The sequence below is a fragment of the Phasianus colchicus genome, chromosome 14 (genome assembly GCF_987193195.1).
Source record: "Phasianus colchicus chromosome 14, bPhaCol1.hap1.1, whole genome shotgun sequence".
Lineage (NCBI taxonomy): Eukaryota > Metazoa > Chordata > Aves > Galliformes > Phasianidae > Phasianus > Phasianus colchicus.
This window is the reverse complement of record NC_143449.1, coordinates 9,549,841-9,567,484: the sequence shown is the minus strand read 5'-3', so window position 1 is coordinate 9,567,484 and position 17,644 is coordinate 9,549,841. Positions and strand designations below refer to the sequence as shown.

Genomic DNA, 17,644 nt, shown 5'->3' with positions numbered 1-17,644 from the left:
TGAGCCAAGAAGGCATCTGGGAGTGGAGTGAGCTATGTTGTTCCTGGGGAAATCTGTATTGCTGTTGCTTATGGATGAACAGGCCTCAAGAGAACCACAGCCTCTGTTGCCTGAGACTATTGTTAGCGCTACTTAAACCTATAAATCTTGGAATGTTCTTCAATATGAGCCATTTAAGTCTTGAGTCACTTGTCTCCGGATACGCTCGTCTCGCTGATTGTGTTTCATGACTCTTCTTCTACCCAAGGCAGCTCTTGCCAACAGCTGAGTCAGTTTGGAAAGGAGGAACAACGAGCTTGAGGGCCTCCTCTGCTCTGATCCTATAGGGAATCAATGCTCCTGAGTTATCAAGGTCCTGTGCATTGCCCTACCTCTGGGAATGGTTCACAGCAGTGTTTTCCCATGGAGTGTCATTTCCCCATGGGAAGGTCGTAGCCTGGGTCTTCAGGACCTTTACTTCAGTGTGTATCGGGTCTCCCACTGAGCTCACTCCTGTTCCCTTGCCAACACTTATTTACAAGCGTATAAATTAAGAACAGAAGGAGATGTGCTGTGGAAGGAACTCTGAAGTAAGCAGAAACTTGGTGTCAATAAGTATGGCTGGCTTTTGTTGTTCCCTGGACTCTTCTGTGTGCTTTGAGTGGGAGATGGGACTCGATGATCTGAAATCTCTTCCAATGTGAATTTTCCTATGTTTTCCCACAACTGTGGAGGAAAAAATAAAAAAGGTCCTCTACTGGCATGCACACATCTCACTCTTCTTGAGTGATGCTTTAGATTCTTCTGGGAAGCAAGGATTGGGCTATGGAAATGCAGAAAACTGATACTTGGACTGGATTTAACTGTTTACATGCTCGTCTTCAGATTCTTACCATGATGTTTGTGTATTATTTTTAATACTCAAAGGTATTTTTGAGAAGGGCAGCGATACTTATGGTTATCATCCTTCCTCATCCCAGACCCTCAGTGGCAGAGCAGTGGTTATGTACCACAAAGTCACAGCTGCAGCTGAGTCCTGCAGAGTGTTCCACAAGGAGAGCTCTGCAGGGACAATATATTTTGAGTGCGCCTTACTGTCAGCTGTTGTCTGCCCAGCTTCAGCTGTGGGGCTCTGCAGAGCCTCCTGATCCCAGCTGGCTCTGGCCGGTGCGTCCTGCATCACTTCGTCTGGCATCGCGCTTCCTCTGGGATCCCCGTGCTGCCACTTTGTCCTTGCTTTTACTGCCTACTCCTCGGAGCATCTGAACCTGTCTTCCTCCTCCCGCCCTTCCTCTGCGCTTGTTTTCCTCTGCATGCCGTTTTATTGCAATATAAACCTCCGGCAATTCCAAGTTGCAGTCCCAACTTTTCTGCCGGGAGATTTGGGCCTCGCGGGGGACGAGGCAGCAGCTCGATAGGGTCCGGGGCACAGCACCCTTCGGGGTGCCAGCCGCCTCCTCGCAGAGCCTCAGCGCCTTGGGGAGCGCCCACCCTTCAACAGGTAGGTGCTGGGAGCAGCCTGCTGTGCTCCGCTCGTTCGGCGCTGCAGAAAGGATGCTGGGCTTCAGCGGAGGGCTATGACATCGCTTGGGGCAGGGAGGGCGGCGGGGTAAGGGAGCTGCCTCCCGCTCCGATCTGCACAAAGCGGGTGGTTAAACCCTCCTCCGGGCCGCGGGGAGGAGGAGGAGGAGGAGGAAGGCGGGGGGATGCTGCTTCCCTCCCTCCCTCTCTCCCTCCCTCGCCGCGGCCGGAGGAGCGCGCAGGCGGCGGCTGGCAGCCCGGGCACGGCGGGCTCGGGGCCGCGGAGCGGTGCGGGCTCCGGCCCCCCCCCGTCTGGGGCAGCCGGCGCGGCGGTGAGTGCTCCGCGGGGGTCTCCGTTGTGTTGGGTGGGTATCCCTCGCCGGGCGTGGAGATGGGCGTGCGGGGAGGGGCTGCACCCCCGGCTATTGTCTGTCGGCCGGTGAGCGGTGAGGGGAGAAAGGAAGAGGACGGGGCGTTGAGAGGGAGCATCCTTGATGCCGCAGCAACTCCGGAGCGCGTAGGTCCGGAGCAGAGCGATAGCCCGAGCTGGGCGGGGGACCCCCGGCCCCAGCCCACCCTACCCGTGCGGGGAGCGGGGAGAGAGCAAATGCCTGAAAGAGAACGAGATGAGCCGGGGTCCTGGAGCCGGACGGTAAATACAGGGGAAGGGCTGTACAGAGAGAACAACGTAGTAAAGCAAAGTCAAATTTCCCCCTGAATCCCATAGCCAGGCCTAATGGGCACCGATGCAGAGTTGGGGTTGGGATGAGGAAGAAAGGGAAGGAGTGGGATGGTCTCTGAGAACAGTATAGGAGGGAAGGGAAAAAGGCTCCAGATCCTCCTCCCGCAAATTAATGGGACTGAGATATGGATCATTTAAAAGGAGCAGCGTAATGCAATTAAGCATTAGACAGTTCCCACTGCAACGTTTATCCATTGTTCCCTGCTTTGCCTTCTGCCAGAATGATTCTGGTCTGGACGAGAGGAGTATAATTGAGGAAATAATTCATTTCCCTGGCCAGTTGCAGCCACAGTCTCTCCTGAACCTTCAGGCTGCCTGTATTTGCAGTAGAGTCCTCAGACAGAGAGGGGGATCTGGGACCCTCAGTGAGGCTGCTGCTGCCACGGGCTGGTTGGTGGGAGCAGTTCTGGTCCCTGCTCACCTGAGCAGCTCTGACAGCAACACAGGTTTGTTCCCTCACCTCTTAGTCCTTGCACTGAGTGAGAAGAAAAATAACAGGTGGTGTGGCAGGAGCAACCTGCGACTAAGAGATGCTGCTTGTGCTTTGGGCAAGTCCTCTTTTTTTCTGTAGTCTGTCTTTTAACTCTCTTTATCCCAACGGATAAAGGATCTCAGACTGTTTTGAGAAGATGCTGTTGTGGAGGATGGAGCTCTGTCTGCTGCCCTTCCGCCAGTGTCTGTGGCGGCTGCCCTGCAACGTGTGCACACAAGTGCAGTGCCAGGAGAACGCAAACGTGCCACTCCTGCTTACATCCAGAGATGGGAGCAGCTGGGGTGGTTGTGTCTGCACCTGGGCCCCGTGGCACACGCTTGGCTGGGGGCTGCATCCCTTTCCCTTCGATCTCCTCCCAGTTCACAGCAGTGCTCAGTGCTGTGGGTACGCACACATGCATTTGCTGCACCGCTGCACTGGGGGGCTGCTGCTTTTGCTTCTGGAGCTTTTATCAGCACTCTGCATCAAGCAGCTTTCCTCCTCCTGTTTTCTCCTTTCCTTTCTTCTTTGTCTGAGGCTGCCACCTGTCCCACTTCACTGTCAGCTTTCCCTTTGCCTTTTTCTGCTTAATTCATTCTTTCACCTCGGTTTCTTTTTCACTAAACAGACCTCTTCCTCTTCACTCTGCTCCCTCTCAACACTATAGAAGAAGCCCAGCTCCTCATCTCAGTAGGAGTATTCCTGCCAACTGTTTACAAAAAGTAGCACAATACCCAGGCTGAATGCTGACATAATTACATACCCAGCCAGAGTGTAGTAAATAATCCTGCTTTCAAGCTTTTGCCCAGTGGAGAGTCTTTTGCCATCTCCTTTAGCCCAGGGGTGAATGTATTATACTTGGCTGCTTTTACTTATATTCTGGAAATAAAGTCAGTGCAGTCAGTGCACATATATGGTATTGCCATATAAATTTCCCATCTACACATTACGTGTCTGACTGTGCATCGTACATCTCTGCTCCTGGTGCAGGCTGTGAGAATAGTGCTGGGCAAGCATGAAGTCAGGGAAGGAGCAACTGCTGAGCTGTGGTTATTGTTCCATCAGTAAGGAAAGATGGCTGATGGGGTGAAGGTCAGAAGCATGGGGTTGGCTAGCTGCTTGGTTGGGGTGCTGGCTGGTTTCCCAGGGATTTGTGTATGTACAATGTGAATGCTGACTGTGGGCATTGTCAGCACAGTTGTATTTCCAGTAGTGCTCTGAGCCCGAGTCTGTCTGCAGTTGCTCTGATTGTGAGTCAGTCTGTCTGCAGTTGCAGTAGCCGTGAATCAGTGTCTGCCTGTAATTGTGTGGGTGAATCAGTGTTGGCTTGTTACACTTGTGAGTGCAAACGGTTTCCTGTAGCGGCTGTGGGTGTGAATCACTCTACAGTCCCTCTGGATGTGTTTTCAAGTGGAGAACTGCAGTACTGAGATTAGTTTTGTTTTGATGAGAAACTGTCAGGCAGCTTCTTGTTTTGAAAAATTAAAGCTAAGCTGGGAGTTGGGCACGGAGCTCCTTAGCTCCATCACCAGCCTTCTGCAGCAGGGACCCAGATTAGCGCTTGCTTTCGCGATCTGTGTTAATCTGAACCTTTAAATTTCCTTCCCTTGTGCCTCTGGTTTCAAGTGTCCCATTCTGCTGGTGTTTCTTGCAGAGCCGCAGACAACGCATTTGGTAACCATCACGTGTGCCTTGTACCTTGCATGGCAGATTGATGGGAAGGTTGTTTATGGCCTGTGCGGGGTGTGCATTGATAGGGACTGCTCGATGCGCTCCTCTCGGGTGGAAAGCACAAACGTTTTCATATCTGCGCTGAAAACTGTGGTTCCTCTGCCATGTGCAGCTTGCTGTGAGCCAGGGCTGTTTCTCTGAGATGGTAAACAGCAAGTTTGATTCAGGTAGGCAGGGGTACTGCTGCCTTCTCCTCGTTCTCTGATCCTTATAAATGCTCTGGTAGCTGTTGGGCTTCTGGCAGCATCTATTTAGCACAAAGCAGAGCTAAGCAGAGAGCCAAGTCAGAAATCTGGGCTATGTTAGATGATGGAAGCAGAGCACTCCCGTTGGTCCAAGCTGACAGACAGCCTTCCCTGTGCTCGCTGGTACAGGTGGAGTGGTGCTGGTGTGGCTGGAGTGCTTCCAGTGCATGCTGGCTTGGTGTCTGTGCTGTGCAGTGTGTGTGTGCCTCCTGGTTAGCTCATCTCATAGCAGGGAGCCTGTCAGACAAGAGTCTTGTGAAGCATCACGCTTATTCCATTATTTCCAGGCTCCCAGACAAACAGTGTCTGCTCATTGCAACTCCTGCACCTCCCCAAAAAATAGTTTTATTCAAAGAAACTCTTCTTTTTCACTGAAGCTATTGAGAATTGAAGTGAAACCTTCCCAGCCAGGGACACAAGGCAGCATGTGTATCATCTGCCTTTATTACTGCTGCACAGTGTGCTCACTGGCTGCCCATCTCTGCAGAGAGCTCCAAGCCTTCCCCACAGCAGTGATGACCGCAAGGCTGGTGTGTTGCAGAGGATCGGGGCCGGCTGTGTGTGTCTGAACAGCTCTGCGATCCGTGAGGGATGTCAGAGGACCTCTCCTGATGACTGGGACCTGGTTTGAAAGGCTCCAAGGCAATAAAGAAGGGCTCTGAGGAGCCACTTGTGCTGTTGCGAGTGCACCTGATCTGGGGATAAATATGCAGGTGTTGTGAGGTCACCTGCAGTGCTTGGCTGTGCTACTGTGCAGGTGGTGGATGTGCTCGGCACCAGCAGGGTTGAGATAACATTTTTTCCCCAGTGTGAGAGTGTTTCTATCTGAGCCTTTGGATTGTGGCTGCCTCTGCTTCCCAGCTTGTTTTCCAGCTGGCTTCCCAGCACCAGCTCCTCTTTGCAAATACCCCCTGAGATACCTGATTTGGCAGAGATGCAGAGCAGCTGCAGGTCCTGGGGGCTGTGGACTGAGTGGGAGCTGCAGTGCTCAGCACTCCTCCAGCTGATGCGACTGATAAAGGTATGTGGCGCATGGGCAGGCCAGCTCAGTGACACTGCAGGTACACTGAGACTCTTGGTGTGGTAACGGTGGGCAGATGTGTCCTATGGGCTGCTGCTTCATCAGTGCCACCTGCATGATGAGTCTGGCTAAGTGAATCAAGTTGCTCCCTTGGCTGTGTGTGTTTCAAGGAGGTGGTAATTTGAGGAAGATGCCAGTGTGACTCTCACAAATGTACCTGTGTGGCTTTGCAGGGCTCTTCACTCTCGATTTGCTTTCCTTTGCTTGCATTCTCCCTCCCTGAGTTGTTCTCCCAAGGTTTTTTGCAAGCTTTACCTTTCATTCTCCACCTCCAGAGCTCTTTCCCTTGTCAGCATGAAACCTGTGCTAATCATAATTTCCTAGGAAAGAATTTCAGAATATTTAATGGCTTCTACGATAAGGAGTGCTTGAAAGATTAGGCCCAGCATGCAGAGTCAGGAGATCCCCATTGTTAACATAGCTACATGGAGACCTTGCTGATCCAAAAGGTGCCAGAACCTTTTGGTTCCCAAATCTCATCACAGGAGGAACCAGTGTGTCACTGTCTTGGGGAGAGGGAAGCTTTTCCCATTCCTCCTTCCAAAATGACGCATCCAGGAGGAAAGCTCTATTTCTTGGGAGTGTTGTTTTGCTATGGTGCTCTGGAGATTGGGCATGCAGCATGTGTTGGAGAGGAGTGGGCATATTTATGATGCCTTTAGGTATCTGGCTATAAAGAAACCTGCCAAAATCCCGAGTGCACTGAATTGTACTTTAAGTATTGCCGAATCCCAGCTGCAAAATGTTAGCGGGGCTCCTTAGAAAATCTGCATTTGATTCAGCTGTGGAGGTTACCAGCAACTGCAGAATTAGTGATGAATGTGTTTGCTAAGCGTGCCATTAAGAAATGAGCCATGGGCAGATGGAGGAAGGAAGAGCAGAGCTGCTTTGAGCTTTCCCGTCCTTATAGAGAAGGTGCTGGGAGCTGCTGTGCCATGGGGATCAACTGGGCTCTGGCTAAGCTGTATTTAAAACTGTACATTTTAGGGGAAGGAGTGAAGACATCCTCTGCTGAGGTTTCCTTGCATTCTTCAGAGATGCAGCCCTTGCCTGGCAATGGGGTGATGAGCACCGGAGCTGGAAGGAGACTGCTCCTTTTGTGGTTACCCCAGTACTGCTTGGCTCAGCATCTTGAGGCCACCAGGATTCCCCATCAGCAGCCCCTGCGTCAGTCAGGAATGCCAACCACAATCCTTCAGACTGGGTCTGCTTTGCAGTCCATGTCTCAGAAGTGTAACAGAGCCAAAGAGTAAGGAAAATGTAGCATAGTCTCTTCTATCCAAATCCCTCAGGCAAAACATGAAACAAGAACCAAAAGAAAGAGTTAGAAAATGGTGCCAAGCTATTTCCCATGCTGTGCAGTCCTTCCTGAGCCCATAAGAGCCTTCACAGTGAACCAGCCGTGCATGTGCTCTCATGCCCTATCTCAGGGGCATCCTGTGTGCTAGAACACTGAATGCTCAGAGCAGGGGGCTGGTGAGGACAGATATTCTCTTACTGCAGGTATGCAGAGCTGTTTCTGATCCTTAAAATGAGACTTGAGCATGTATTTAACTTGATTCAGGTAACCCTGTTATCCTTGGCTAGCACCTTCAGCGGAGCAATCCAAAGCACAGAATTGACCATTCATCTCCATGTAAGGAAAACTGCATGAACCAAGGTCAGGTGGAAGCGTGGTTGTCTTGAACTTCTTGGTTCAGACAGCCATCAGGTGGCTTTTATCACTTCTCCTGGCCTTATCTTTTCCTGAATTACTTCAGCTGCCCTGTCCCAGCCTTGGTGCGTCATCTTCCCAGCCTGTGGTCTCACCAAATCCAGGAATTCCTGCAAAGCCATGAAGCATCTGCTGTGAAATGGGATGGTTCTGATTCACGTGGATAGCACTGGTTAAAAATGCTGGCAGTGCAAATTCTGCCAAAACAAACGGTTCATTGAAATCTGTTGAATGGGAAAGCGATTTCAATGAGGTTTCTTTAGTGGTGATGTGGGGAAGGGAGAGGGAAGCCAGCAGTGGGGTTTTGATTTTGGCTGGTGATTGAAGTTGTCTTAGAAAAAAATAAAATAAAATTAAATCCTATTGTATAATCTTCAAGTTTAAGAGAATTGAAAGGAAATCTGTTGAGGAGCTGCTAATTGAAGGAGTTCTGAATTTGCCTTGTAAGAAACATCAACACTTTAGCTGTCCTTGTTCTGTTTTGGAACAAGCTTCCCCAAACTGATGGAGTTTCCCACAGAGCAGATGTTCATTCCCTAATTTGTACTTCATCAGCAAATACTTGAAATCCAAGCCTGTGTCCCTTCTCAGCTATAGGGTGGCAGGAGTCAGAAGATGGATTTCAAAGCAGGGCTCATTGCCTATGGTGGTGTAGGTGTGCCTGTGCCAGGACAGCTTCCCCCAAAGTGTTCACTTATTGGTAGAGGGAGGGTTGTGCTCCACTTGGTAGCCCTCCACTTAAATAAGGCCCTGCACCTACAGACTTTCAGCTACACATCATTAATCCATGCGCTGATGTGGAGGCTTTAAATGAGTAATGGGGAGGAAGACAAAGGTAACATGTGAAATATGCTCCATGCAAGGCTGTGGTCAAAAGAAGCCCCTGGCTCTGGGCTCGTGGCTGTGCCTGGCTGATGCAGCACCAAGCTGCCCGCGTGTGCCAGGCAGGAGCTGTCTGTCGGGCAGACATCATGACAAGCTGTATTTATCTGGCTGTTGCTTGGCAGTACTGTTCCGAGGTGCATCAACATAATGAGATACATAAAAGGGGAAAGGCAGTTAAATGTGTAATTGCATCACAATAAATGTAAAACTGAACATTAATGAAAAAATCTGAGCATCCTTAGTGTGGTACAGTTGAACACTCCCACTACCTTGGGCCTCGGTGCCCTAACTTTATGGTAATTTCTGGTGATGTCGTTAGGAGAATTAAATGCATGGTCTAGCTGTCCAGAGAGACATTAGGAAGAGAAAAAAATGGGTTTTGAGACTTGTGGGTGTCCCTCGGCAGCATGAGTTGGGGGAGCTGCTGCCAGGTGATGCCTGAGCATTAGAGGTGAGGAGAAGGGAAGGATGGGTGCAAGAAACAGTGTGATCACTTTGGAAATGAAACTGTGCAATGACTGGAAGGGATCAAAGCACCTGAGGTGCTGCTGGATGCTCAATGAACGTGTGTATGTGTACGTACATTCCTGGCTCTGACCCTGCAGTGCTGCCTCTGGTCCAACAAACATGATACTCCAGAAAGAGTATAATGGCTGATATGGTTATACACTGGGAAAAAATGGAACCAAATCAATTGCTTTCCTCCTAGTAAATGAAGTCTTCTCTCTTCTGTGCCCCCATGGCAGGTTTTGGAGGCTCGCTTGCTGCTCGTTGTGCACTGAGGCCATGGCACCGTGGCTCACTGGAATGGCATCTCTCTCTCTTGCTGCCCTCGGACTCCTGCTGTCAGCTGTCCCTGCTGATGCTGGGTAAGGTGGCAAGAGGCAAGGCCTTTGGCCAAGGCTGCTGTTCTTTCTCTGTGCTTCAATATACCTGTGCTGATAACCGCATGAAGCAGTTTGGGGCAAATCCTGCAAAGATTCTCTGCTGTTTCTTTGGTTGTGCTTTGGGCAGCCTTTGTGGGCACGTAACACAACAGCAATGACTGCTGCCAGTGCCTCTGCTCTCAGCCCCTGTGTCTTTCACCCAGTGACTGCTCAGTCTTGCACAGCTGAGCTGACTGATTACATTAACACTATTTGAGCTGTTCTTGCTAAGGACGGTTGTCAGCATCTTTTGCAACAAAACCAGTTTTCAAACATAGCCTTTCTGCATTTCAGCTTTGGGTGAGGAGTGGGCTTGGATGATTTTTAACCTGAAAGTGGCACACACACCTCTTTCCAACTTTAATTTTTTAAAATACTCTTTAAAAACAAGCAATCTGGAAGACAATACTGTTTCAGCAGTTTGGCTGTTTGTGATGTAGGGAGAACTGTGCACGAACGTAGGCTCATAGACTCATAGAATGGCTGAGGTTGGAAGGGATCTCAAGCCAATCCTGTTCCAGTGGGGATGTAATGACTTTTCCCCCAGCCTCTCCTAATTAAATTTGCTGTATAACTGTCTTCCCTGCCTGAAGGCTTTTAATTCATCCCTCCTTGTAGTGTTGCACTGGCGCTGCTGTTTCCCCCCTGCCCGTGCCGCTCCCCTGGTGCCTTCCAAGTGGATCCTATACTGCTTGTGTTGAAGTCAAAACCTCAAATGTCAGCCTAAGTAAAACCACTTTGAAATCTGTAAACTCATTTTTTCCCATTGCTGCTGAGTCTCTGCCAGGAGTTCTTTCACAAAAATCTGTCCTCTCGCTCTTTATATTATGGGTAATTTTTAAAGATAGCTTATAAAACATTAATGAATGAGCTTTCATGAGCGTGCTAGCTATTCATAAGTTATAGATGGTTATATACCCATCAGCAGACACGGTTACGGATTGCTTTTAACTGTGACATCCAGTGAAAGCTGGCACAATTGAAACCTCGCTAATTACAGCAGGCACTTGTTAAATTCCTCAAAATCCCCTTTACCTGGGGGAGTGGAGGTATTTCAGATTTCCGTTACGCTCAAGTCCAGGTGAAAACCAGAACCACTGTTTTGGTTCAGATAAGTCTTAAAGGCTGAGATGCTGAGGGGTTTTGCTGTTTCAGCATTGTGATGTTGCATGGGGGCTGAGGGATGCATCTCAAGTGCTTCATGGCCTTGTTCAGCTGCTGGAGGCTGAGCTTCCTGCCTTGACCACTGCTCCCATGAGAGCTGGTATTGGTTCGCTACAAATCAGAGACCAAGCACCCTTGTGAGATGTGAGATCTGATCCCTGGAGAAACAAACCTCAAGCACTTGAAATCCAATTTCCCACTGTCGCTGGTCACTGATGCAGACAGATTAATGTCAAAATTGCTCAAAATGAGATATTTCAATTAACGGCGACATGCTGAATAACATCGATTCAGCCTCTCTCTAAAAATAACTACAACCTTCCTTGCTCCATTTTTTTTTTTTTTTTTTTTTTTTTTTTTTTTTGTAGAAATCAGATTTTATTATTCCTTTATTTTACAGGAAAGGGATTTTGTGTTGGGGAATCATTTTGGTACAAAACTCCCAGCAGCTCTGCTGCTTGTCACCCTCTCGACCCCTCACAGAATCTTTACAAGTGGACTCATAATGTCAGAGGTGGCTCATCTAACCAGATGGGATGCTGCAGGTTTACGCTTTGAACAGCTTCACTGATATTACACCCTTCCTCTTCCTTTCTTTTTTTTTTTTTCATTCTTCTTCATAATGATTTCTCAATCCTTGCACTTCATTTCCCTGCTCATACCAAAGCCATGGCTGCACCCCATGAGCTGAGCAGAGCTGATGGGCTGAGCGAGCCCTGTGCTGTTCTCTGGGCTGCTCCCCCCTCCTGAACAGAAATCTAGAACACTGGTTTGGTGACATTGACTTTCCTTATGCTTTGCACCTAGGAGGGGTTTGCTGGGCTTTCTCCAGGTTTATGCCACATCCCTTATTTTTTATTTTTATTCTTTAGTGTTTTTATTCCCTTCTCCATCTTTCCTGCAATCTCAGCATCTCTACTGAGTTTTGTTTTCTGTTTCTTAGTCTTCTGCCTTTCCATTAGTTTTGTTCCTACAAGTTATTTCTGCTGGGAAAAGCTGTACTTGGAACTTCAGCACTGACAGATACCCTGTGCTGTTTAAAATCTTTGAAGCAGCCGGTTTTGTGAGGATTCGTAGGCTTCTTTCTGTTGATTGAAAGGGAGACGCAAAATGCAAATGTGCTATTTGAGCCCCTTGGGCTTGCAAAATTGCGCTGGATATTTTGTTTGGTGATATGAGTTTTGTTTGAGAAATGTGCTGCTTATTTTGTTCCACCTGGGGCAGAAAATGCCCCAAGGAAATCATCTTATTTGGGGCTCCTAGGCTTCTTACACTGAGCGGAGATAGGAGCATGAAAACTCATTTGATTTTATAAACAGGGAAAGTTCAACAAACTGCAAAAATGGCTCACATAGGGTTTTAATGGCAGACTCAGCCTCCCAGCCTGCTTTACCGATTTCCCATTTTTCTGCCCCTCTTTCCTTTTCCCAGGGGAAGAACACTTGGAAATGGGCTGATATGGTAAATAACTGGCAGTACTTGCTGCATGCCTCCTGCAAGGAGAAACCAGCACTTGAATAACCCTCCGATTCCCAAAACCTCTATTCCTCCAACTGCCTTTCTTAGGGGCAGGAGAGGGACACCAGCACAGGGTACTCCTAGCTGGGCTGGGACATGGATAAGTGTCCTTTCATTTCCATAGGTACTTAGAGTGTATAAAGAGTATTTCTATTCTGATTGTGGCTTTTTTCCTCTCTCCTCTTTTCCCCAAACGCACCAGGCTTTCTCAGAAGCATGTTTCAGATGTCGTCGATGACAGCAAAGACAACATCACCATTTTCACGCGCATCCTGGACAGGCTGTTGGATGGCTATGACAACCGCCTGAGGCCTGGACTCGGAGGTCAGTTGGTTGGAGTGATGATGTTCTCTGCATCTGTATGGCTTTAGAAATGAGGGGCTGCACAGATGACTTTTTAACAAAACTGATGGTACTGGGAGGAAAGCCAGAGCCAGTCTCTTGCTGGTTGTGTTGTTTTGGGTCCGTTCTATCTCGTTTGGTATTTTGTGAGAAGACAGGCACGTCTCTACAACTGTTGTGGTCTTCTGTGACATTACATTGGTAGGCCTGTAGATGGAGCAAATATAATTTTATTTATTTCTGCTACTTGAATAGGCAGTATCATGTCCTAAATTATGACACCGCCGGCTTGCAGAACCTTCCATCCATGTTGGCATTGCTTTTTAGTTGCTGAGTTTTGCTGCAGAGCCTCTCTCTTGATGTCTTCTCAGCTGCTTCCTAGGTAGCTGTTACCTGGGGAAATCTTCTATGTGTACTGATCTGGGTACCATGCACTCAGCCGAGCTCTGCTATCTCCTGAGCTTCCTTCAGCATTGCCATTACAGTAGCTGCTGAGCTCTTCTCCAAGCACCTGCAGATGTTTAAGTGCTTTTAGAAAGCAAATCCCTAGGTAGTCACCTTCCAGTGCTCATGGTATGCATCTAGCATGCTGTATGGAGAAAAAAGCAACAGGGAGATGTTCCTTCCTACTGGAGGAACTGCAATTCCTACCCAGAGCTGACTTGCCATGCATCTGTCATTCCCCATACATCTCACTGCTAAGCTCTCTGTCTTCCTGTATGCTGGTTATAAAGCAATAGCCAGGAATTGCACCCTGTGTTCCTCTGCCCACCCCCTTGTCCCCACCTTGTCATGGCCTTCTTACATCTCTCCTAGAGGGCTATGGCCCTAAGAAGAGGTTATGTAAAATTTGTAGAAGAAGGGTTTCTCCAGTGAGCATCCTCACTTCAGATGAGCTGCCATGCTGCAGAACCCAGCTGGGAAAGGGTTACTCTATCTGCATAGGCTATCCATCAGTTTTATTGCTTTTGTTGCTTGTTTCTTTCCCCCAGAATTAACTGCGGTCCCACTAATAGCTTTGCTTCCTCAAGTCTCCCCGATGGCTCTATTGATTTAACTCAAATGATTCTGAGAGGGGACTGAGGGGGCATTTATGTTCACCGTAGGCTCAGTTGCAGACAGCCCTGTGCTAAGTATTAACAAGAGGACTCCCAAGAGCCCCCTTGCTGGGAAAGTTAAAACCTTTCTTGGAATATCTCTGCTCTGTTGCTTTAGATCCTTTAATAATGTGCTTAACATAATAAATTGTCTTTGCCTGAGCCAGACATTGCATGCTCAAAGACTGCTTTCACCTCTGACTTTCCCTCGTGGAACACTCTGGCAGATGCAGATAGGAGGTCTTAACAAAGGCTGTGGGTTTGGGGGGCTCAGGCAGAAATGGACCTGCTGCAAACCAGGAGCCATCCTGGGGTGACTGTCAGCAAGAGATGGGCTTCCAGTGTCCACGGTTATGCAAGAACCAGCGGGAATCAAGCAGCAGGGTATGCAGGCTCACTTCTTGGCCTTGTTTTCCTCACTTTGTGTCAGACGTGTTCTTCTGAACCCCCTTGTCAGCACATGGGAGCAGTATGGGGCTGGCTGTGCCCAGGCTCCTGCCCCCGCATCCAGCAAAGTCTTTTCCGTGCCCACTGGGAACTGAGCAATGTTTGTTTAGACTTTGGGAAAGGAGTCTGTGTAAGCAACAGAGTGTTGATGTGGCGACTTCTCCCCTCAAGATAGCCTCTTTGTATTTATTTTCTTATCCCCTCTGTTTCCACCATCTGCTGCCACCCACTCTAATAGCTGCCATGCCAAAGCTCCTCTTCCCACCAGGATGCTGCAGACTCAGGCTGAAGCACAGCAGTGCTGAGGCTGCTTAAGAGCACCCAGAACTGCAGAGATTGCGGCCCCGTGCCTGGGTGCTGCTCCATCCCTGAGATGTGGCTCAGGGCATCCTCTTAAGTGAGGAGTCCTTGCAGTCCTGGTGATTCCTGGATGTCTGGGAGCACGCACCAAGCCATGCTGGAAGAAAGGCTGAGGGGGAGAAGTGTCTATCAGATCCCTTCTTCTTCAGGAACACCAACAGCAGTGGGGACACAGCCATTTGTGTCAGCAAGCAGTCTTCCATGCCTGGTAGGAGGTTTTTCCCCTGTTTCTATCATGTGCCCTCGGAATGTCTTGCTCCAATGGGCTGAGTCCTCTGCTCTGTCTGACCCCATGACCACTGAAATGGTCTGGGCTTGGGAAAGGAGTAGCTACATATATGGATCGTGTTATGGAGCTTGGAGAGGAAGGAACTTTCAGCAGATAACCTGTCGTTCCCTTGGGTAAACACAGTGCAGATGGGTTATTAAGTCAGAAGAGGAGCAGAAATGGACCCTGAGGGAATGGAGACATCTGTTGTCACGGCCAACCTTGTGGGAGAAGAAAATCTCCTGCAGAGTGAGGTTCTGTATGGGCAGCTTTGGCCTCCCCTCTCAGTCTGGAGTGGTGGATCACATGGATGCTCTGCCTGGCCCCTCAGGGCTGTGGTGAGGGGCATCTACTTATAGCTCACAAATTCTCTTTGCTGCTGGGGCTTCCTGCAGAGAGGGCCTTTGCTTTGAAGCTGGTGCTTGCCTTATTGCAAGGGTTGGAGTGAGAAGGTATGGCCAGGAGAAATGGGTCGGGCTGGCTGATGAAGGGAGAGATGTCATACACCTGGAAAGGAAGGGTGTGAATGTGAGCGGTGGGACACTGAGTAACACTCTGAGAATGACTGATGCACAGACAACTCTGTGTGTTCTTTGGCTGCTTACTGTGAAGAGTGATTGATGTTCTGCAGTCCTTGCACGGCCAGCTGGATGCCCACACCATCACTTCAGAGAAGTCATAGTGCCTGTCGTTGGGTTGTTTGAGGTTCAGCAATGGTCCCTGTGCAGCTCTCACCTTCAGCAGCATTATTTCCATCTGGTGGTTGTTGGGTTTGTTCTGTTGCAACTTAAATACACTGATCCTGTGAATGCCAGGGGAGGAGTAGAAGGGAGGTTTCCAGACTTTTCACAGCCTTTTTCTTCCTTTTAATGCTCTTTGGCAATATCACATGGAGAGTTTAATGTTTCTTCCCTTTTCTATCAGGAAGGACGCACAGGGCCTTTCTATTTTTCTATATTGCTGTTTGCAAAGCAGAGTAAGGATTTCTCCCATCTCAGCCTCCTTAGCCTCCAAAGGTGTCTGCTTTGGAGGAGCTGAGGGAGTCTGAGGTGCTGCTCAGTGTAAGTGTGAGGTTCTGAGTGTGTCTGGAGCAGTGTTGGGCAAAACTCCCATACTGAGTGGCCAAAGAAGCCTGCACTCCAGAAAGCTGCTGGCCTTTCCTAGAGGCTGCCAAGAAGGGCAGGGTTTTGTCACAAGGAGAAGGTCCATGAGGTCGCAGTTTTTAAGAGATGGACTTTAAACTTTGTGGATTACCCAGTTTCTCCAACTGCAATTAAACAGTAATTTGTAGCATGTTAAGCAGCTAGTCTGGTCTCGATGGCTGTTCTCCCATCTGGACGCAGCATCACCTTCAGGGTAATTCATGGCATTTCCTTGGAAAATCTCCTACTTCATCAGTCTGGAGTCCCCAGATGTCTGACCTGGTCCTGCTAATGGGCAGTGTCTGGACAGGCATTTTGCTGGTCTGTGTCTCCATGATGTGATGAGGGTTAGGAGCCTACTGCAGGGCAAGGGATCAGCAAGCACAGACAGCTGGATTAAAGTAATGCCATTCCCTAAGAACTAGATATGTGGCTCTTATGATCTCTTCTCCTCTGGGGGCAGGACGTCATTCTCAGGGTAGGCAGCAAGTGGGTCCCCCCAGGCAGAAAGTCCCAGCTTGTGTCCTGAGGCTATTGATTGCCTCCTCTTCCTCATCTCCAGTCAAGGATGCCCAGCACAGGCACCCCTGGTGCCTTTTATCTGGGCTTGCAAAGTCAGCTCTGCCTTGCAATTGGTTTTGATCTGTAGCCACCTGTTAATATTTATCCTGCTGATAGATTCTCTTTATTCTTCTCTAAGTGAAGTGCACCCCAACCGGAGCTTTCGCTGTTTTCTTTCCGTGGTTCAGTGTTCCTTCCTGTTTGTTTTACTGATGTTCCTGTTTGTTTTACTGATGTTGCAGTTTGGCATGATGTCTTCTGAGCAAGGAAAAGTCTGTATCCCTCTTTTACCACCCATGTTTCACCGACTCAAGTGCTGATGGCCAAAGGTTTTGGTCTTGGGTTCAGAGTGGCTCCGCCTGGGTTGACACGCTCCTGTGAGCCATTCAGTGTGTTACACTCAGTGCCTCTGTCTTCTTGTCATGACCTCCTGCAGGTAACAGCTTCTCAGTTATTACGTGGCCATCCAGGCAGAGGGGCTGAGATAGAATGAAAGAATTACAGAACTGCTCCCTGTTGCAGCAGCTGATTCCAGGAACCAGGGGGGCTGGGCTCTGTCTGCCCTCGAGCTCCTTTACTCTCCAAGGTGCTGTTTTTCACCTGTGTGTCATGAAGCTAACCTACGACTCATGTCATAAACATTACCTCGATCTGTTGTTTGTGCAGGAGAAGCATTAGCTGACAAGCCCAGTGGTCCGTTGTGTTTTGTTATGATTTCCAGGATTTCAGGGCTATGCTTAATCTGTTTCTCTGCCTTAATATTCCACCTCTCCTAACTTCTCATCTTTTCTCTCTGATCTGACTTCATGCCTTGCATTGATTACTCCGGGGAGGAATCTTCCTCTTTCTTAGAGGAAAATCCATGTCTTATCTCAGCTTTTTGTCTTTGTCTGAGATTCCTTGATGAGTTTTAATTTGAAGCTGAGACACTGCCTTAGCAGTGATTTCTTCTATTTACCTTTCTGGGCAACAGGGACCCTGCACCATCTTGTCAAATTTCTGAAGTTAAGATCTATGAACAAATACAGAAAAAAGAAGAAAAAAAAAAGCTTGTTTTCCCCTTGAGTGCAGCTCTCTGAAGGCAGCTTTGCCATGGATTTGCACAGCCCCTGATGCTCCCCTCTCTCGTGCAGAAATCCCTGGTGCTGCTGTTTAAACCCCTGGTGCAGAGGGAGAGGGAGCTCAGTGTGTAAAGGCATGTACACATCAGAAGGTGAGTGAGGAATATGGGCTTGACAGCTATGCCTAAGGGTGAAAGTCTTCTCTTAAATAAGTTATGAATTTGCTTAGGGCAACAGGCTTGTATCAGAGCTTCAGGGATATCACAGACACTCCGGAGGGGTCAGAAACCCATCGTGAAAAGATTCATCACTGCCAGTAGGAAGCAGCACCTGGGCTTCAGGTCAGTGCCGTGTCCCTTGGGGGCAGGGGCAGGTGGGACAGACACCG

General features: G+C 48.9%; 1 protein-coding gene across 7 annotated transcripts in view; it reads left to right on the top strand.

Annotated features, from left to right (window-relative positions):
- The window catches only part of LOC116229699 (gamma-aminobutyric acid receptor subunit alpha-3-like), an 87,940-nt gene that overhangs the window by 25,481 nt on the left and 44,815 nt on the right, over nucleotides 1–17,644 (top strand). For 4 of the 7 annotated variants that reach the window (XM_090150218.1, XM_090150213.1, XM_090150212.1 and 1 more), the window contains 2 exons: nucleotides 9,117–9,239; nucleotides 12,181–12,302. In XM_090150218.1, the coding sequence (XP_090006344.1) occupies nucleotides 9,117–9,239; nucleotides 12,181–12,302 (245 nt within the window). The other 3 variants (XM_090150217.1, XM_090150215.1, XM_090150216.1) reach the window with 3 other exon arrangements.